General features: G+C 33.9%; 1 protein-coding gene across 1 annotated transcript; it reads right to left on the reverse strand.

Moving 5' to 3' along the window:
• Positions 1-1,357: 1,357 nt before the first annotated feature.
• Positions 1,358-18,242, reverse strand: LOC123544078 (G-patch domain and KOW motifs-containing protein-like). Its single transcript, XM_053520956.1, has 7 exons — positions 17,405-18,242; positions 16,231-16,370; positions 15,641-15,744; positions 13,011-13,274; positions 9,454-9,533; positions 4,309-4,394; positions 1,358-3,020 (listed from the first exon to the last, which is right to left on the reverse strand). The coding sequence occupies exons 1-7, from the start codon at positions 17,610-17,612 to the stop codon at positions 2,880-2,882; spliced, it is 1,023 nt and encodes a 340-aa protein (XP_053376931.1). The 5' UTR covers positions 17,613-18,242; the 3' UTR covers positions 1,358-2,879.
• Positions 18,243-22,747: the final 4,505 nt, after the last annotated feature.

Raw genomic sequence — 22,747 nt, forward strand, 5'->3', positions numbered from 1 at the left:
GACCTAAAGGTCATCAACACAAACATTTTGACTAAGTCTCATGAATATATGGTCATAAATGTGACATCTGGGGTGTTAACAAGCTTTTACTTTTGATTTGATTGAATGACCTAGTTTTTGACCCCACATGACCCAGATTCAAACCTGACCTTGAGGTCATCAAGCTAAACATTCTGACCAATTTTCATGAGTTTAAAACTTAAAATGTGGTTTCTAGAGTGTTAACAAGATTTTCCTTTGATCTAATCTTGTGACCTAGTTTTATTTTACCCTACATGACCAAGATACCAACTTGACCAAGAGATCATCAAGACAAACATTCTGACCAAATTTCATGAAGATAGGGTCATAAATGTGGCTCTAGTGTTAACACGTTTTTCCTTTGATTTGTGCGGGTGACCTAGGTTTAGACCCCACATGACCCAGATTTTAACTTGACCTAGAGGTCATCAAGATAAACATTCTGACCAATGCTCGTGAGTTTCAAACTGCAGACTCTAGGGTGTTAATGAGATTTTCCTTTGATATGGCCTAGTGACTTGTTTTTGACCTCACTTGACCCAGTTTCAAACTAGGCCTAGAGATCACCAAGATCAACATTTTGACAAAGTTTCACAAAGATAGGTTCATAAAGGTGACATCAAGAGTGTTAACAAGCTTTTTCTTCAATTTGACCAGGTGACCTAGTTTTTGAACCCACGACCCAAATATGAACTTGACCTAGAGGTCATCTAGGCTAACATTCTGACAAATTCTCATGAGTTTCAAATTTATACTGTGGACTCAACAGTGTTAACAAGATTTTCCTTTGATCTGGCCTAATGACCTAGTTTTTGATCCCACATGACACAGTTTCGAACTTGACCAAGAGATTATCAAGACAAACATTCTGACAAAGTTTCATAAAGATTGGATCACAAATGTGGCCTCTCGAGTGTTAACAAAGCAAATGTTGATGGACGAAGCACGGAGCACACTGCACGACGCCAGACAATGACCGTTCACAATAGTTCATCTTGCTCTGGTGAGTTAAAAACTTAACAAAATCGGGACACTGACACACAGATGAGTCCAAACGCTCTACCTTTCTTTCGAATAGTCAAGCTAAAAATGGCAAAGGAAGTTACAGGAGCTGTTACAAAAACCCAAACAGACCATTGGACCTTTTGGAAAATGTAGGGAATGAAGTAATTCTACAGTCCCAAAAAGTGGTTGGCGGACTGCAATTTATTCTAATTCAACCTCCAAGTTGCTTCTTAAACAGAAATCTGGTTGCTTTAGAAGACAGGTATGAAGATACCGTCTTGGGAACTTGCATCGTACAGAAGTGTGTTGGGGAATAAGAAGGAACATATAATTTGTCATTTAAATTTACTGACCAGCATGAACTGATAAATACATACTTTTTTATACAGAAATCTTTATAAGTACAGTTGAATATCGTTACCTCGATATCGGTTAGCTCAATACTCCTGTTAGCACGATGTGATTTGATCGGTCCCGAATTTTCTCTATTTATTTTAATGGTATGATTTATCATTACCTCGATATTATAAGCACGATATTGTTTAGCTCGATGGGATTTTTCAGTCCTGTACATTTTTTACACCTAGTTTCCTCGATATCAAAGCTTGTCAAAAAGTATTCAAATTATTTGTAAGGTGTGAAATCAACCTGTTGTTGTCCGGCGATGTATTAATTATAATCAGGTTAGTTTGTGTGTTTGTTTTGTTGTGTCTTTATTCCAATTTAAATGTAGTAAGTTTGCATTTAGTTCTCAATTAATTTGGACAAAATATTTTTCTGTTTGACGGAGTGAAAATCTGCCATTTTTGACAGAGTAACAATATGCGTATTTTAGTGGCACATTTTCGTTATTGAGACTACTCAACCAGGATCATTACAGCTGCATTCAGACTTGTTTAGGGAAGGACCCGCTAACCAACCGGAGGGGGATACCTAACAACTCTACCAAGCATGCTATCATGGGGAAGGACCCGGGGAAAATTTAAAAAGTTGTATGTATGTAGTATTGAAATAAGATGTTTCATTTGTCAATAGAATTAAGATAGTATTTACGTTTTATATTATTTCTTTCCCTTTTCAAATCCTCTACAAGAAGCATGGGTTGTAATCCTGTAGTCCTAGATAGTCGTTATCATTACGTCGAACTTCGGATATGTCGATGCAATTTTTGCAGTCCCTTGAATATTGAGGTAATGGTATTTGACTGTAATTGGAATTTAAAAAGATACACGAAATTTCATCACAGTCTAAGTTGTTGAACCTGTATATAAACATAATTGTTTTTTGTTTTTTTCTTGATTCACAGTGTGTTTCTTAACTTAAATTGTTAACTGTGGACAAAACACATTATATCTATCCAGGTTTTATCTTTCTATTGAATTATTGTAACAAACAGATCTAAAAGAAAGACAATATAGATAAGTAAAAATTTTCTTCCTAAAACTTTCATAATATGTCTTGTATGGAGGCAATAAAACATTTTTTAACTGCTGTCAATACAACTTATCACAATGGCAACCAGCATCACACATAATTGCACAACATGTCCACAGCTGATTCATACACTTCTGATATCTTAAATGAAGTAGCTATAACATACACTGTAAGGATTTATTAGTCCAGCTGCCAATCTTGTTTTCTTGTTTATAATCCTGTCACAATCTTGCTGGATGTTCAAAATTCAAATTTGTGACCATTTCACTCTAGTTATTAACCGGACTCTACTTTCTTCCCTTAAGCACACAGCCTTCAAAACTATGACCTTGTTTCAGTCTTCCTAATGATAAAGTAGAGTTGTGCATTTGATTAGATGCTCTAGTTGACTATCTGAGGCATTTTACAAAGGTGTAACACTAATAATCAAACTCTTCATTTATATCACCAACATATTCACAGACAGAATCATACTCCAGTTGTAAAACTTTGTCTCTGTCACTTAGAAGTTGTACTAAAGCCTCACATCTTTTCTTGTCCCTTTCTAAAACCTGTCCAAGCTGAAAATATAGCAGGGAAAATAAATTAAACAATATTCTTTGAAAAGCTGATGACAAGCATTCAAAATAACCATAACACTACACAACATTGTATATATACTATACTGCATATTGTCATACAGTCGACATTGTATTAAGAGACCACCCAAGGGACTGCAAAGAAGTGGTCTCTTAATGGAATGGTCTCTTAATGAATTTCAGTCAGATGAAAAGAAAAGTTATTTTAACTGTTAATGTAACTGTATTTATTATGAACATACATGTATGGTTTCAAAATCTGTTTTAACATCATGAGCACTTTTCCAATTACACAGATGAAGAAATGACCGGTAGAAATTTGGTACCCGGTCGCTTAATAGATACTTTTGTCGAATATTTTACCTGTAGGGACTACATTAATGTGGTCGCTAGTCGTTTAATAAAAAAGTCGTTTAATGGAATGAACCTATATACTGAAAACGTTTGGGAGGGATTTTGACCGGTCGTTTAATACAAAAATCGCCTAATAGAGGTGGTCGCAAGTACGATGTCAACTGTACTTGTATTATGCAGCCAGCCAAAGGGAGTAATGCAATATGGCAGCTTCAGTAAGTTTAAAATTACAACAAAAGATCAGTTTGAGAAATTAGCTGGCAGGCTGCTAAAAGCAAGTGGCTGCTCGATGCAGGTTGCTGTTAAGGCAGTTCAACTTCATACCAAATTTTTAAGCAGAACAAAGAATTGGCTTCCCAAACTGATCTTCCAAGTATGTGTTCTCTACGTTCATTACGAACTAAAAGGACATTTCACTACTAAAGGTATATTTTCAATGAACAATTTGTTACATATTTACATAATATCTTTCCACCCTTTTAGCATTTATGTTGAGCACAAGACCATATAATAAGAGTTTGTGATTTTGATCTCCATGACAATTTGGGGGAGAACAATGTATCCAAAGTAACTAGTCCTTCACCTTTGTCTGAGTCATGTAGGGGAGTTGTCAAGTTACATATGGAGAAAAAATCAGCAGTGGTAAAGAATCCAGGAACAAGTTTTATATCAGCTCCCCACATCTCCCTCTCAAATAGAAGACCTATTGAAAAACCAGTATAACCCATCAAAACAAACACAATCTTTTTACGTGTAATAAATAAGTTGGCTTTTTGCCAGAGTATTCAAGCAAAAACCTCATTCAGAACAATTATCATTCAATACTAGCATCAACTTAATGATACATTCCCTGCTTATCTTGTTACAGTTACTGCAACAAACAATAATCAACAGAAAACAGTATAACAGTCATTACCTGCCCCCTGTATTTCCCAGAAACAATACAGATATATGAGGAATCAGACTTTGGCACCATTGTTTCTAACATAGACTGTGATATATCTGAAACATAGTATGGAAAGGGTTGTCTTTATAAAATTTCATTCTAAATTTTTCAATTAATTGACTTCTTATGGAGTATTTAAGGATAACATGGTGTAATAGCCATATTTCATATCTTGTAACTGGATGGTAATATTTAAATGAAATTCTGTGACTTTAAAGATATTCAAAATTAAAAACTTTTCACAAAGAGATTTTTCAAATTTTATCATTTTTTGGGGAAATAATCGGTATTGAAGTTAACAGTGATGCCTATGGGAAATATATAATTTCTCTGATTATGAGATGTGAACTTGAGTTTCGCGAAACGTTTGTGGTAGAAAGCTGCATTATATGAGTTTGATACAAAAATCAAAAGGAAATCTAAAATTCCCCGTAGGGAAAAGGAGAAAATAATTTTTTCTAGTTTTCAGGGAAGATAACTCATAATCAAAGGCCTGAATGGCCTGAGTCGGCTAATGATTAGTACTGACAGTATAGTCTACCAGTTTCAGTTTGTTTTTCGTTTTTTTTCTTAAAATTTCATAACACAGCTCGATATTTACCCAAAATATTATATCCGGATACGATTACACTTTTCTCCAGTTTGAACAATATGTTTTACAAATTGTGATGATACGAAGACATTTAGCAGCAATTGGCAGTATCTGACATTGAAGTTTACGGTTAAATTACCTCTTATTTAAATCTTTTCATAAAAAAGTTGTTTCGTTTCGCAAAACATAGACGATCTACTTTCGATTTCAAAAACTACAAGAAAATACAATTTAATGTTTCGCCGATTTGTTTATTTCTCGAAAAATAAGAATTAAAATCATTTTTAATATCAGTAGTAACTAAACAAACCAGTAACAGCTTCTTCCGATAATTTATCCGTTTACTGACTGCAAAATTCAACCCACGCAAAGTTTATAGAAATCATTCGATGCGTGTTTACGTTCAATGTGGGAGAATTAAGGCTGATCGGCTATGTTACCTAACGCATCCAGACGATTCAGATTTTGTTTTTAAAAAAGCATTGTGTGCGTTTCTGTAATTTTATATACGTTTTTATACGCTTAGAAATTATTAGACATGCGTATTTGCATTATTTCTATACGTAATTTACGCTAATACGCATCTTATCTGGAGCCCTGCTGGAACTATTTTTTGTCTTTCGCTGGATGTTACCCAAGCTTTGTAGGCCTGCGCAATTCTTAAAATGCACATTTATGCCTAATGAGTTACATTCGAGAATTGCACAATTACAAGTCATAAATATGACAGATTACATCGTATATTGGTCATAGCAAAGGGAATTGACACAACTTAACTTCATTCATGCAGTGAACTATTTGAAATTTGAGAAATCTAATGGAACTACATCCCTTCACATGTTATTCGGTCCATTTAGAGAATCGTTGGATAGCAAGGACTCGTCAAAAGGCTTTCAGCCTTTAGCCGACTCAAAAAACTAAACTAATCATGGGTTGTAATCTAAAGGAAATTTTTGAGAACTTCTGTCACTATATAACTTGTCAATATGCACCTTACTTCTATTGTTTTGACATTTTTAAAGCTAAAATTATCAAGTTGTATGTACGTTTTTGGTGAAATTAGGCTTATTACACCATGTTATCCTTAATCCATTTGCAATGTCGAATTGTTAAAAATAGTAAACATTGTAAGTACTATAACAACTGAAACAATGATGAAGGAATAACTATTTATTTTATGTTTTCCAGTGAATTATTGAGTTTTCACAGTGAAATAAAAGTGATAATCCACAGTTTTGAAACAGTAGATTATCATTTTTATTTTTCACTGTTTTTGCCCAACTAGTTCCGGTCCTTCGTCACGATCGAAGTCAAATTGTATACCGAGCGTTATGAATACTGGGGACCATAATGACGATGACGTCGTTAAAATGACGTCATTTGTGTTATGCTTTCTGTTGATCGTTCCCGCGATTTTCGACATTTTATAAATTACGCAACAAAAGTAGTGTTTTACACATGAAATAAAAAGAAAATTTGTTTGTGTCAGTGAAATATCAATTTTATTTCACTCGTGAGCACCAAAAAATGTCATTTTCACTCGTTGCTACGCCACTCTTGAAAATATCACTTTTTGATGCTCACTTGTGAAATAAAATTGATATCTCACTGAAACAAACAAATATCCTCTATATAATTAAACTCATATAAGCAACATGTCAGGCCTCATGAGCTGGATTTCTAATATTTAATAATTTCAAAATTTGGTCCAAAAACACAGTGTTAAACAATATGACTCACTGTTTGAGTTACATTGCATGTTGGTTTAAAGCCATACAAACAAGTAAAAGCATAATACTGAATAATCATCAAGAAGAAAATTAACTGATGAAAAGAAATACATAGATTTTTGTTCATTAATAGCTGTATCTCGTTTCTGGAAGGGTGTCCTCTCATGATCAATATCAAATATATCAAACTTTACAAATTTTTTTGTTATTTGTTAGTACATATTCCTTAAATTAAAAGTAACCATAAAGTTATTCTGTGAATTCTTTGCAATTTCTATCTATCAAATATTTGTATAGCGTGAAAAGTGTATCAACAAGCTACCTAATGTGTTATTTAACAATTAAGACTGACCTCAACTGTAAATTCATATCATACGCATAAAACATCGACTTCAGTGATACCAACTGAGAAATTACATATCCAAAATTAGTGATTTTTCGTTGAATAAAATCACTGTTTGGAGTTCAGATGCTAAAGAATTATATCACAAGGGCACAGCCCAAGTAAAATGATACTACACACCTTAACAACAACCAATGATTTTATTCAAGGGCAAATAACTGTTTGAGAAATATTATTTTGCTTCTATCATGGTATCGATGATTATTATCTATATCTCTGAAGATATTCACCAAATATTTGTCTGGTTTGTGTGGTATTCTTTTCCAGCAGTCTCTATGACACAGTAATTGTGACATACAAATGATGCATGTGCTGCATAATAATACAAAGTTTCAGTACTCTTTGATTAATAGAAAAATAAATATGGCTTTTGATATCTTACAGACATTCATAAGTTATTAACTTTATCATGATATATCAGAAGTTCTAACTGACCAATCAGAGAGACACATTTTCAAGTACCTGCCAGTTTCCACTGAGGTAAAACAAAGTATTTTTATAATGAACATAATTATATAATAGTGACTAGAAATAAATATCATACTACTTCAGAAAATCAAATTAGATTTTTGACTGCACATGCCCCAGGCAATGCTACAAACTACAAAACTTTGAAGTTTCATTGAAATATTATATGGATTTAATACCTTTATTTAAGTTTAAAATTTGATATTTTACACAGGGAGTCTATGATAAAGTATGAGTAAACTGTAATCATTATCCAAGTGAAATCAATATCATTCGGCAATGTTTCGGACACGTTAAAATTATGAACTGCTGTTATTGTGATATGAGGAACACCATAACATCTTTGCATGTGCCAAATACTATAAAACAACATAGAAAAGTTTACTTAACAAGAGCTGTCCGTAAGACAGCATGCTCGACTTTTCTCAGTGCTTGACTCTGAATTAGAGCTTTGCCAGTAAAAAAAATTCCAAGTTATAAAGGGACATAACTCTGTCAAAATTCAAATCAGAGTTATGGGAATTGTGTCTCCTGGTGTAGACTTTGATAGTGAATATCTATTTTGAGTTTCAAGTCAAAAGCTTTAATAGTAACAGACATATTTGACTTTATAAAAAATTTTAAAAAAAAATTTTTTGTTAAAAAGGGGGCAAAATTCTGTCAAAATTCAAATCAATTTATGGGGATTGTTTCTCTGTGTAGACTTTGATTTAGTTTCAAATAAAAAGTTTTGTAGAAAACAGAGATATTATTTATCAAAAATTTTAACAAAAAATTCAAAGTTAAAAAGGGCAAAATTTCTGTCAAAATTTAAAAAACAGATTTTGGGGATGTTTCCCTATTAGATTTTGTTGGAAAATAATATTTAAGTTTCAAGTAATGCTTTGAAGTAAAAAGGATTTTTGACTTATCAAAACTTTAAAAAAAATTCTAATTTTAAAAAGGGCAAATTCTGTAAAAATTAAAACGAGTTATGGGGAGTTTTCCCGGGTGTAGACTTTGATAGTAAATAACTATTTTACTTAAGTCAATAGCTTTAATATTTTCAGAGATTTTTGATTTTAATCAAAAATTTTAACAACAAAAAAGCCGAACCGGGGCGAGTACAATACTCTACTTTTTTTTCGAAAAGTCGAGCAAAACCAAAAATGTGAACATCAAGAAAAATCCCTTTCAAAAACTTTTCCCTCACGTTTTCCATACAAGTGACCCTATAAAACCCAATCAAAATTCCAAATCTGAAAACAAATAAAAAAATTTTTTTTAAAATATGCAGAATAAATACACAAACAAAGAATCAGAACTGTCATTAGTTAAAAAAACTGTACAAATATAATCGTTTCAACTGACACATACTAAAAAAGCTCAAATGTCATTTAGACTCAAAATTTTGGGCAAAAAAGTGTTTCCATTCCATACTTAACACTTTTTTAACCCAAAACTATTTTTTTGTTATTACTTTTTTCAAAAATTGAATTTTCAAAGAAAATGGACATTTTAATGATAGTAAATTTTTTAAAACAAACACCAAAAACAATAAACGGGGGGGAAAATTTTTTTTGCCTTGACTTCAAAAACGCAAACGGTGCTGGTTTAGAAAATTTTGGGGCCAATTTTACACTTGTCAAAGGCTTGAAGAGTCCTTATCGGGAAACGGATACAAAATTTTTAAGCAGGGGTTTAGTAATTTCAGATTTTTTAAAAATAGCACAAGTTTAAAGGGGATATGTGAAAAAATTTCATTAGCAAATCAATTTTTTTTAAAAAATGACAATTTTGTTTAGAAAAATCGAAACTATATTTATTTATCACAGCCGCCAAAAGGTGATCTTTTTTAATGGCAAACAAATACTTCTCAATTAAAGTTGGACTTCTTTGCAATTTAATTTTTCCTTTTTTTATACGTTCGCTACCAGTCGTACCCCAACTTTGGACGAACCCCAAATAACTGAGTTTTGCTTTTCCTTTTGTAGTGATGATGACAATGATATACTGCGTGGACCTGTAAAATAAACAATGAAACGATCGTACATCATTCCCCCATGAATGACTTTTATATAAAAAACAAACCCCCTTAAAAAGAAAAAATTATATCTGTCTGAATTTGGACTTCAGCAAATGTACTCTTTTAAGATTTATAATTCCACGGTCTTAAATCTCTTGTCAGTTTAAGAAAGGACTAATCTGAATTCGAAAGAAACTGCTGAACCTTTGTACATGTATCTATAAAACTTCATACTATATTCAATATAAACTAGAGATGCTTTTGAGAAAAGCGCATGTCTCCCAAAACTGCCTAACACTAAATAAAAGTCAAAATTTATATGTTTATTTAAAAATCCACATGTGCATGTCTTTCTTGACACCAAAGGGACGCCTATACTACTAGTATAAGGGTTGGTTTGGGGGCAAAACTGAACCAAAATCTAGTTTTTTGGTAATCAAGGACCAAATTTTCCAAATGCCGGGCCCGATTTGGCTAGAAACGAATTTGGGCCGAACTTTGGGCGACCCTTTTGTTGAATTTTGTGAAGATCGGATGAAAATTTCGACTTGGGGTGGGGATAATTTTGTGACAGACCCAGACGACAGACAGACAGACTGGATAAAAAATATATCTCCCAAACCACTGTGTGGTGGGGAGACATAACTTCCTTAACTAACTAAATTTCCTGATTACATAACTTTTTTATTTAACTGACATTTTTGATTTTTCCCTTTTATTTAATTCTGAAGCGAATTATGTCGGCTCCGGTGGGGGGTTTTCTTTTAAAAACCCTATAAAGTTGGGCATGATTGATTTTTGCCTTTGCGACCCCTGTAAATTTTTCCATTCAGTCGTATCATTTTTGTTGTCCCTTTTAACATTATGGATTGTCCAAAATTTAAAGAGGCAAGTTATTACAGAAATTTAGCAGGTAAGGGTTTTAAAAAACCACTAACCTTTTTAGGTACTCTATATTCTGAACACGAAAGGAGTCTGAAATTTGTTTTTGAACCCAGGATTTGATCTGGGAGGTTAATTTACTAAGAAAACGCTAACTGTAAAGGAAAAAATCTGCTTTTGTAGGGAGATATTGGTTTTTTAGGCTGAATTTAATAGCGCTACGCACTATCCAGAAATGGTTGCATAAAAACAAAAGCGTCGGGAAGACGCAAAATTCGACAATTTTAAAAGCCTTTTCAATTGAATTACAAAATCGAAAAAGGGGGATAATTTAGTAAAAAAAAAACAGGGTTGGAAAACCCGCGTAGTGCTTATCTGCTCATACAGTGGAAGGGGTGTGAAGTTTCAATCCCCCCATTAGTGGGGCCGAGAACCAGCTTTCATAAAGAATTTAACCAAAAACCCCAAGTTGAAAAAAGGGCATAATTTTGTAAAAACAATGGGGTTTTTGCCGATATCCTTTTTTTCATGCTTTTTTCTTTCTTGATCGTGTTTTTTTCATCTTTTATTTATTCTTCTTTCACTGATCTTTAATCTACTTCCCCCCGGATAAACCCATCTTCCCCTTTTCTGTGTTTCTTTTCTCCGGTGATTCACTCTCTCATCTGGTCTTTCTTTTTCTCCTTTTTCTTTTTTTTTTCTTTTTTATCTGTCCCCAAACTTTGTCTTAAAAAGAAAAAAAACAAAATTTTTTTTTACATGTAAAACATTTTTTAATTGCAGAAAGGGGACACCCAGCCTCCTCTGAATTTTTTTGAATGCCTTCAAGGGCAACATGTAAGTTCTTCACAAATTACCTGAAAGTTAATCCATCTCTGCCAGGGTAAAAAAACATGGGAAAAACTTTACTAAACCTTTTTCTTATATCCAATAAAAAACTACCAGACATTAAGGCGTTTTTTGAATTCATTGGCATTTTGCAACAAATCCTCGCAAAATGCCTTCACCATTTAAATCATGCATAAAAAACGTGGCCATGCTAATTCTGAAATTGATGCTTACTTAAGAGAAATATTTTTGTTTCTCAAAGTAAATTGCTAAATATCAAACTTTTGGAGTAAACCTTTTTGATCACAGTCATTCATTGTAATCATTCATATTTATGGAATTAAATTTTCGTTTAAGTATGGTTTTAAAACGAAGTAAAATGTCACTCCTATCTGTTCACAAAAAAAAAACAATTTTTTGGGGTCTTTCAGGGGGCCCAAAATTTGGAACTTGATTTATCTGTGGATTGTTTGGAATCCAAGACCCATTGTTTTTAAAGATATTTTTTGCAAATTTGTATCAAATAAAACCCTAAATGAAGTCCTATTTGGCTGCAAAAACCCAAAAAAGCAAATTTTTTGGCCCCTTTAAAAGGCCAAACCTGAAACCCCTTATTCCCTACAAACACGTTTGTTTTCATATTTTTCAATTTTAAATTTAGCAGACAATTTTCCACTTTTAAAAGGGGATCTAAAGATAAACAATGTTTAAACAAAGAGCACATGGATTTCTTTAATATGAGAAACCCTTTTTGCCCCAAGGGCAATGGCCCTTTTATTACAAGCAAAAGGCCAATACGACATCATTCTCAGGCATAAAAAGTAAGTTTGAAGGCTCATTACGACTGACTGAAACCCCCACACAACATCCCGAACAACTTAACCTCAAGTAATTCAATCTCAAAGTCTTAAAAATCTTTCCTCTTCTTTTTTTTTTTTAAAAAAAAACATACTGATATTTGCAACTTAAGATATTTTGAGTTTTGTTGTATTCTTCCCCTTTACAAAGAGTTTGTGTTTACTGACCACTGTGACGTTTACGCTCACGTTAAAATTTAAATCGTCTCGCATTGTCCTCAATTTCCTATCTGTAAAACAAATTGATGGAAAAAAATTAATACTTTCCATTCAATAAGAAAAATTATTTTAAATTTAGCTAGTCAGAATTTTGTGATTCTGGGAAAACCTGATTTCAAGATTGCATGAATTAATGGATTTCAAGTCTAAAGATGAAACAAATGAAATTATATTTTATTGCTGGGATTTAGTTTTGTGGACAGATAAAATCAGGAAACCAATAAAAATTAGTCTGCAACAAATGGATTCTATTACTGAACTTTTCTTAGTATCAATAAAAATCTATAAAATGCTATAAGTAAAGGCCAATATTGAGTAAATGAACATTTCCAGATATACATCTGACTTTCTAGCTATATCAGTAAACACAAAAGTTGTCATATATTAGTGAGATATTTTACAGTTCCGTTTGCAAACCCAGACTTTATTCTAGGTTATTTAGATAAATGACATGATAAATGGCATGAATCCATACCTTCTGATGTAATAAACATACAGAATTACCTAAATTCCAAATGACATTTCAAGTACAGGACAAAACCTTTTAACAATGTTCAATTTCTTCTCCACTTTCTAAGTTTTAATTTTCCTGCAATATGAAAGTTTGCTCACTCAGTTGCAATATAGCTGCCTCAATTCTTTTTCAACAGTTTTTTTTAAACATAGCTATGTATTTTATCCTTGTAACTTATCCTTTTTTCTTGCAAAGTCTGTCTCTATGCAGAGGCTAAATTCACAAATCATAAACGTTTTTTTGCTTACTACTGCATAAAGATCTTTATGTGGTCCATTCTCTATCAAACAGAAAGCACCCTTCTTCATGGTCAACTCCCCTGAATCGTTACCCTTCTCAGAGTTTTGTTTCGCATTATTTAAATTCTGTGCTTGTTTCCTGTCTGCACCAAGACCCATTCCCTTCGGTCGAAGAACAGCTTCCACAGGGGCAACAGCTCTGAAAAAAATATAATTATGTGTAAAGAACGCAACAACCAAAACTTCAAGTTTTTTATCTGTAGAGTAAAATTTCAATACCTTTGTTCTCACTGATTTTGATATGAAATGTATATCTGTCAAATTCTGACATTGAGAAATAACAAAAGCAGTTGACCAGAATTTTAAAAACCTGTATAGAATGTTGATTTTGTTAGACATTGTAGAAAATATCTAACATGCATTACTACATGTAATTTGAAAATATCATTCTTTAAAACGTAACTGGATACCCGACACAAATTTGTGTGTCGATAAGGTTATACTAAAGACTTTTTTTTACAAAATGTAACTTTTACCAAATTTAAAGTATACTTCATTATACCCCAAAAACAAAGAAGAAAGAGATGCAGATTACTGAAAAATTTTCCCGTAGATCAATCAGAAAGAAAATGAATATAACTATAAACTTGACTTATAACTCAAACTAAGATTTCTTTTTGCACAGATTGTCTTACATTTCAATTATAAACAGGAGCTGCCAGATTACAGCAATGCTCGACTATTCAACATCCTTGTCACTTGAATGAATATACAAGTCAACAAGAGCTGTCGGTGGACAACAACACTCAACTATTCAACAGCCTTGTCAATTGAATGAATACAAAAGTTGCAATAAGGGGCATAATTTTGTAAAATGCAAAATAGAGTAATTGAACGTTTGCACTGCATGTCATATCATGACAGTGAACAAGTGTGTAAAGTTTCAATCCTTTCACATTAGTAGATACTTAGATACCAGCTTACATACAAAAACTTAACCAAAAACTGCTAAGACAAAAAAGGGCATAAATTCGTAAAAATGCAAAGTAGTGCTATGGGACCTTCACAGTGCATGTGAGATCATGACAGTGAACAAGTGTGTGAAGTTTCAATCCATTCCCATTAGTGGATACTGAGATATCAGCTTAAATACAAAAACTTAACCAAAAACTGCTAAGCCGGAAAAAGGGGCATAATTTTGAAAAAAAAATGAAGTAGAATTATGGAACCTGTTTAGTGCATTTCAGATCATGATACTGAACAAGTGTGTGAAGTTTCAATCCATTCCCATTAGTGAGTACTGAGATACCAGCTTACATACAAAACCTTAACCAAAAATTTCTAAGTCGAAAAAGAAGCAAAATGTTGTGAAAAAGCAATATAAAGTTATGGAATCTGTGCTATGTAAGTCAGTTTATCACAGTGAATAAGTGTGTGAAGTTTCAATCCATTCCCATAAGTGAATACTGAGATAATAGCTTACATACAAAACCTTAACCAAAAACTGCTAAGTCGAAAAAGGGGCATAATTTTGTAAAAAAGCAAAATTGAGTTATGTAACCTGTGCAATATAAGTCAGTTTATCACAGTGAATAAGTGTGTGAAGTTTCAATCCATCCCCGCAAGTGGTTACTGAGATACCAGCTTACATACAAAACCTTAACCAAACATTTCTAAGTCGAAAAAGGGGCATAATTTTGTAAAAAAGCAAAACAGAGTTATGGAACCTGTGCAATGTAAGTCAGTTTATCACAGTGAATAAGTTATTAAGTGTGTGAAGTTTCAATCCATTCCCACAAGTGGTTACTGAGATACCAGCTTACATACAAAACCTTAACCAAATTGGGACGCGGACGCCGACGCACGGGCGAGTCCAATAGCTCTACTATTCTATGAATAGTTGAGCTTAAAAGGGGGCATAATTTTTCAAACATGCAAAACATGTTATGAAACCAGTACAATGCAAGTCCACTAATCACAGTGGACAAGTGTGTAAAGTTTAAATCACAAAATTTAATCAAAAATTGCTAATTGCTAAGTTGAAAATGGGGTATAATTTTGTAAAAGTGCAAAGCAGAGTCATGGAACATGACATGTTCTGCATGTTAAATCATCACTGTGAACAAATGTATGACGTTTCAATTCATTCTCATCAATGGGTACTGAGATACCAGCTTACATACAAAAACTTAACCAAAAATCACAGTCGTAAAGGGGCATAATTTCATAAAAATGCACAATAGAGTTACTAGCATACATACAAAAACTTAACCAAATCAAGATGCAGATGACGATGAATGGGCACTTCCAACAGCTCTACATATTCCTTGAACAATGAATAGTCCAGCTAAAAATATGACCTTATCTTGGAATTCCTTAGGATGGAATAATTCCATCCTGCCCTATCTTTCGAGATTTTTGTCCATCTATTGACGTATTGTTGATGGCTGTAAGTGTATATAAATCGATATAAAATGTTCAAGCAATGACAGCCCTAGATCTGACAAGGATGTCATCTTTCCAAACATTTTGTAATTATTACAGACCTTCTCATATACCACTTACTTGTTGTTCTTTCCAATACCCTCACCTAGTTTCCAACCCATTCCTTTCAACATTGCCATACCAAATGCTTCAATGGGCACCTCATCATAGTCAGTATCTTCAGGCTGAAATTATAAATAACTTCTTAATTTCTGGCTGAATTTATACATCACAACAAACCATGAAATAACACTGATGACTGATGAAGGGTAAATCTATACGCCTGGTTTATGAAAAGTGTAAGTCCTTGAATTGCTACTAAATGGCTATCTCAGTACACTTAACCCTAATATCTGGACACGACTGATTCTGCCTTTGCGACCAGTGCAGATCATGATCAGCCTGCACATCTGTGCAGTCTGATCATGATCTGCACTGTTCACCATTCAGTCAGTATCTTTTTGGTAATCACTCCTTTTAACAGTTAATGGTACTGTCCAAATTGAAAATCTAGCAACGTAAGCGTTAACATTTTCTTATTTTATTAACCATATAATGTGGGAGTCTCAGCATTAACTTCTGATGAGCTATTCATTGATAAAATATTATAACTGGCTAGGCATAGCTTTATGATGAAGCTTTAAAAATCGTTGGTTTAGTATTGTACAAACCCCGTCAGGTCTAAGGGAGACATCAAGTCGTTCATCGGTTTCAAACCCTTCTGGAACCTGGTTCTGCATCAACAATGGAATCTCTATGTTCGGATCAACAACTCCATGTGTTTGCCAAGAGTCAAGCTGTTTGGCTGTATCTAAAATAGAAAAGCAGTGCATTTACTTTTAAGAGACTTCAAAAATACAACTGTTGTTACTTAAAGTTCTTTTTAGACAAAATGTATAATTGTGCATATTTCAAGTCTATTTTTGGGTCAAGATCAAGAAAGTCCCACCACATCAAATCATATTAAATAGATTTCCAATCCATACTGACTGAATCTCTTTCTGAACAAGCATTAAAATGTTGCAACATGGTCTTATCAAACTTCTGTCAAATGTTGGTAATGTTAGCATTGGGGTACTTATAAAACTATCACTTGCTGTTGCTTCAAGTATTTTGTAACATCCAAATGTCCCAAAAAAAAGTTCAGACTGAAGTAATTACATCTCAAGTCAAGCAATACCCATTTCAATAAAAAAACACCGTCTATAACAATTTGTCGAAAAAAAACCCGTCCAAGAACTATAAGGTCAGATCTGTTACTTAAGATCTTATGATGAAAAATATGACCTACACATTTTCTGAATCTGCATTGAATTCCGTAACTTGAGCATAAAATCATAATTTTGTAACCTTGTTTACTGAAACTACAAGCCCAAAGGCAACATGTCGAGCCTGCCCTTTGACCCATAACTGTGACCTTGAACTTTGAGACAAGAGTCTCTCTGTCTCACTGAGTTAAACATTCATGACAAATATAAAGTTTATATTATAAACAAGATTCCTCAATGCATGTTCAAGTTATGGGCCGGAAAATATCTGACATGACCTTTGACCTCCAATTGTGACCTTGACCTTTGAGATAGGAATCTGGGGTTTGCGCATGGCACTCTGTCTCACTGAGGTTAACAATCAAGCCAAATAAAAACAAGATTCCTCAATGCATGTCAAATTGTGAAAGTAATGGTCCGGACAAACAAATCCACATGGACATACTGACGCATATACACCAAACAGCCACTTGGACAACTATGTCTTCGCTTCCGCAAGCGGGCTCGACAAAAAATGACATTTCATTAATATTAAATATATACACATATAATGTACAGAATATATATTCTGTTGTACCTTGCATAATTTCCTTGATGGCTTGTGAATCAACTCCATCTGTAGGCAGGGGAGGCTTATCAGTCTGTGTTTTATTAACATGATCTGTCTTCCAGTTGTTTGTCTTTATCAATGGTATAATTATCTCCTTCTTTTCTTCTTTTGGTTTCAAACTGAGATATAAAAACAAGAGATCACAGAGTGATCTTGGCGCCCACCAATGTGCCATTTTTGAGTGTTCCAAATTTCAAGACTTACTGACTACCTCAAGGTCAAATTTCATTTCCGTACACAACACTGTGCATGTGATCCAAATTCAAAAGCTGTAGCTTGAGAAATGTGAAAGTAGGTCACTAGGTCAATGTCAAGGTCAAAGTTTGTTTCAGTACACAATCCTATGCATGTGGTCTAAATTTGAAGCCTGTAGCTACAGAAATGTGAAAGTAGGTCACTAGGTCAATGTAAAGGTCAAGGTTCATTTCGATACACAAAACTATGCATGTGGTCCAAATTTGAAGGCTATAGCTTGAGAAATGTAAAAGTAGGTCACTAGGTCAAAATCAAGGTCAAATTCTATTTCAGAATACAAAACTATGCATGTGGTCCAAATTTGAAGCCTGTACCTAAAAAATGTGAAAGTAGGTCACTAGGTCAATGTAAAGGTCAAAGTTCATTTCGGTACACAAAACTATGCAAGTGGTCCAAATTTGAAGGCTGTAGCTTGAGAAATGTAAAAGTAGGTCACTAGGTCAAAATCAAGGTCAACTCATGTCAAGGTTCATCTTGCCACTCAAAAATATACAAGTGGTCCAAATTTGAAGGCTGTAGCTACAGAAATGTGAAAATAGGTCACTAGGTCAAAATCAAGGTCAACTCGTGTCAAGGTTCATCTTGCCACTCAAAAATATACATGTGGTCCAAATTTGAATGTTTTAGTTATTGACAAGAACATTTTAAAAGCTTTTTGTCACAAATTGACATACGGGCCTTATTTTATCTGTATTGTAAATGCAGGTATTGCATCATCTTTTTGTAAATTTTTGAGTTATTGAGGTAAATGTCAGATTTCACGCATGAAATACCTCTCATGTTTTTCTGTATTTCATAACTTAAATTTCAATGTAAATTTCATTAAATTCTGTTCAGTAATAAGAAAGTTGATATTTTATAAACTTCAGTAATATATTTTTTTATCCCCAAAACCACTATAATGGGCCTCAAATTGTCAATTTAAATTCGCGCCAAAGTAGTTAGATTTCCCGGCTGTATCGTGAATCCCACTTCTGACACCATTGTGACAGGAAAGGCCGTACCGGCGACAGCAACCATCAGAACAAATCAACACCCTTTACAATATTTACAAATTTATTTACATAAGATGATTATTTACAATGAATAGATATGAAAAGAAAAAAAAAACTGATTATAAGAAAGAAAAAAAAAGAAAGTTCAGTATCTCTAGATACAAAAGTTCTTAAATTCCATTCTAATCTGACGTGACACAGTTCTTTAATTCAATTGTGAACTTTAAGTAGCACAAACAAAATGTAGCTTCTAAATTCAAAATACAGTCCCTTTAAACCGTGAATACGTTGATTCCGTGTTGGCTCCCTATGGTGGTAGGTGATTGCATCCCTGAGCTGACTTCAGAGGATAACAAAAATCATCGTCTTTGCGGTTTACGGCACAACCATGGGACGAAAGCTCTGCGCTGGGAATATCACATCCAGGCGAGTGAAGACAAGTGAACCTCGGGCATTGTACTTCCGGGTTATGACATCACCAGGAAAAATCGTCTGGCGGAAGAAGCTAAAATATATAACATATGGTAAGCACCATAGCAAAACAAATAAGTCAGGCATAAAACTGCTCCTTTGGGTATACCATACCTCCGTAGGCTCCCATAAATAATACGTGCTACTTATACAAACATATGTGCTACTAAGTTCATACGTCACATGATTAAAATACGTCACTTATTACTTCCATTATTACAAAGATTACTTACTTAAAAGACTAAAGTTAAAGTATGAAATGATATGAAAAGTATATGATGAAACATTATAGATACGGACATGATAAACTGCAGCTATTATTTACACTTACAAATTAACAAAATTCAATATAAATCAAACGTTATATCATAGTTGGCATCCATATAATATCAAATGCCATACACTACAACGGACATTAATTAGATGTGCTATAGACTGACACACAATTACAAATTACAATAATATATTACAAACATGGCACTAGACTTGCCATATAGATTTATACATAACCATACAATGCAGTGATGGCGTTCCATAATTAACAAAATGTTTGACATAAGTTTTTGAAACAAAGTACTTTATAAATATCATGTTACAAATTTCAGTACAAATTTTACATCTTATATAAATGAAACATTTTAGATTCCTCTTTCGAAATAATCAGTTTTTTTTTTCTTTTCATATCTATTCATTGTAAATAATCATCTTATGTAAATAAATTTGTAAATATTGTAAAGGGTGTTGATTTGTTCTGATGGTTGCTGTCGCCGGTACGGCCTTTCCTGTCACAATGGTGTCAGAAGTGGGATTGGTCGACCAGACACAGTAGCTATTCGAACATTATTAACACCCATTTAACTGCAGCAATAATTTGTAAAGATTCCTCTTGTTTTGTTCTATTTGTACACATATAATAGTTTTATTCATTTTTCAGAGTGACGTCTTACCTCAGACAAGACAAGGACAGATCCATAGCTTCAGCTAACCAGCTTTAGTGGTCACAGACTGATAGACAGTTGCTTACGACACTTGGATTCTGGGGTGAGTTCGTTCCTTTTATTTTTCTTTTGGGTTTTTGTGTCACTCTATGATTAAGCCATCATATATCTGTGCTGAGAGTGACCGCCCTTGACAAGGAGAGTTATCCTACTCACTCTTAATTGTGCGTCGCCCTACTTCTCCCAGTGATCCTATTTTGTATTAGTGTACTGTATACATACCAGATACAGTATTTTTTTTTTAATTTGTGTGTTTTAGCAAGCTTGTTTACTTGCATTTACTTTTACCTACTTTTAAGTTTTAGTGCTACACAGTTGTGTTATACCTATACTTTATCTTAGGATAAAGCACGTTGATTTATTTTTGTTTATTTGTTACACTAAAGTGTTAACACCAGTTACAGTTGATTGATATTTGATAAGGCTAGGGTATTGTTACAGCCTACTGTCACTGTACTTTGTTGATTGTTGCCTATGCAACCTTGATTGACACATAGTACTGTTGCGCAACTTAGTGTATTATTATTTTAGTGAGGACGTTTTGTGTAGTATATACGTAGTGTATAGTACTTTGTTTTGGCTTCAGTGGTAACTGTTAGAGCCTTAGTGTAAACTAGTGTAGTCTAGTATTCCCTCACGATTGTTTAACTAGTGTCTCAGGTTGTTATAGTAGCTGTTGTACTGTAGTGTTATAGTGTTAACGTAGTGTAATCATGACTAGTGTAGTAGAGTTAACGAAGGTAGGAAAAGAGTTAGGTTATGAAGGAGAGGAGTTACGTAACTTTGTTAAGGAAGAGCAGGCTAGGGAACGTGAGGAAAGACATAGTAGATTAGAGGCAGAGAAAGATAGGTTAGAAGCAGAGAAAGATAGATTAGAGTTAGAAGCTAGGTTGCAGAAAGAAAAGATAGAATATGAAAAACAAAGTAGTTTAGAAGCAGAGAGATTAAGAGTAGAAACAGAGAGAGAAAGAGAGAAGGAAAGGTTAGAAGCAGATAGGGAAAGATTAGAGTTAGAAGTTAGGTTGCAGAAGGAAAAGATAGAATATGAACGACGTAGTAGCTTAGAGGCTGAGAAGGAAAGGTTAGAGTTAGAACGTAAGTTAGAGCTAGATAAGTTAGAATACGAACGTAAGTTAGAACTAGATAAGTTAGAAATGGAAAAGGAGAAGTTAATGTTAGCTAGGAAGTTAGAAACAGAGAAGGAGGAAGCAGAAAGTAGGAAATTAGAAACAGAGCATAAGTTTAAGACAGACTTAGAAAAAGATGAGTAAGAAAAAGGTAAAGGTTAAGATGTCTCCCTTTGATGAGAAAATTGATTCCATGGATGCGTACTTGAATGTGTACGAAACGTACGCTGTTGCGCAGGATTGGGATAAAGAGATATGGTCACTTAACTTACCGTTCCTTCTAAAGGGTACGGCAAGAGAGGTTTTTGATAGGCTTCCGTTGGAAGATAGGAAGGATTATGATAAACTGAAAGCCGCTTTGCTACGTCAGTTCGAACTCACTGACGATGGCTATAAGAAAAAGTTTAGAACTGAGAGGCCTCGGGATAATGAGACCTTTGTGATGTTTCTAGCCAGAATAAGTAGATATTTAGATGGTTGGCTTAGATTGAGTAAGGTAGACAAAACGTACGAAGGATTGTTAGATTTTATTCTTAGGGACCAATTTTTAGATGTATGTAATAGAGAACTATACCAGAATTTGAGTAGTAAGAAGTTAGTTAAAGCTAAGGATGTAGCAGAAGATGCAGATTTGTTTGCAAAGACTCGTGGAGGTCCCAAGTATGTCGTGAATCGAACCATTAAGGACCGGAGCTATAAACCATATGATATACCTCAGAGACACTATCCTAGTAGTCGTAATGTAGGCACTAGTAATAGAGGTAGTAGCAATGTTGCTAATAGAGGTAGAAGTTTTCAACCCTTTGGTGTACTGAAGTGTAATAAGTGTGGTCGAATAGGGCATAGTTCATATTACTGTAGGAGTGGAAAGTACGGCGGTAACAGTGCTAATGCAGCAGCAGAGTTAGAAGTAGAGCAGGAACAGGAAAGTAGTAAAGGGGAGAATAGAAATAGTAAGGAAAGTAGAAGTAGAGGTAGAGGCAGTGACCGATCTAGGAGTAGAGGTAGAGGAAGAAATAGAGATAGAGATAGGAGTAAGTCAAGTAGGTCAGAGAGTGGAAATAGCATTATAGAACTAAGTGATGTTGAGGAGTTAGGTATGCTTAGTGTAAGTACATGTCCTACAAAACCCGGTACGTGTAATGGTAGGGATGTAATCGCTATGCGAGATACAGGTTGTACATGTGTGATAGTGAAACGGGACTTAGTAGAAGCAAGTCAGTTTTTAGAGAAAACCCGTAGATGTAAGTACATAGATGGGAGTGAACATAGGCTAGATGTAGCTAGAATAGATATTGATTGTCCGTATTTCAAGGGTACAGTAGAGGCGTTGGTTGTAGATAATCCTACCAATGATGTTATAATTGGTAATGTAGAGGGAGCTGTAGAACCTCAGTTTAGTAGTTTAGCGTCAGCAGTAGAAACTAGGGCGCAAGCCAAAGTTAAGAAGCAAGTAAAGCTTAA

This window comes from Mercenaria mercenaria, chromosome 13 (assembly GCF_021730395.1).
Source record: "Mercenaria mercenaria strain notata chromosome 13, MADL_Memer_1, whole genome shotgun sequence".
Taxonomy (NCBI): Eukaryota; Metazoa; Mollusca; class Bivalvia; order Venerida; family Veneridae; genus Mercenaria; species Mercenaria mercenaria.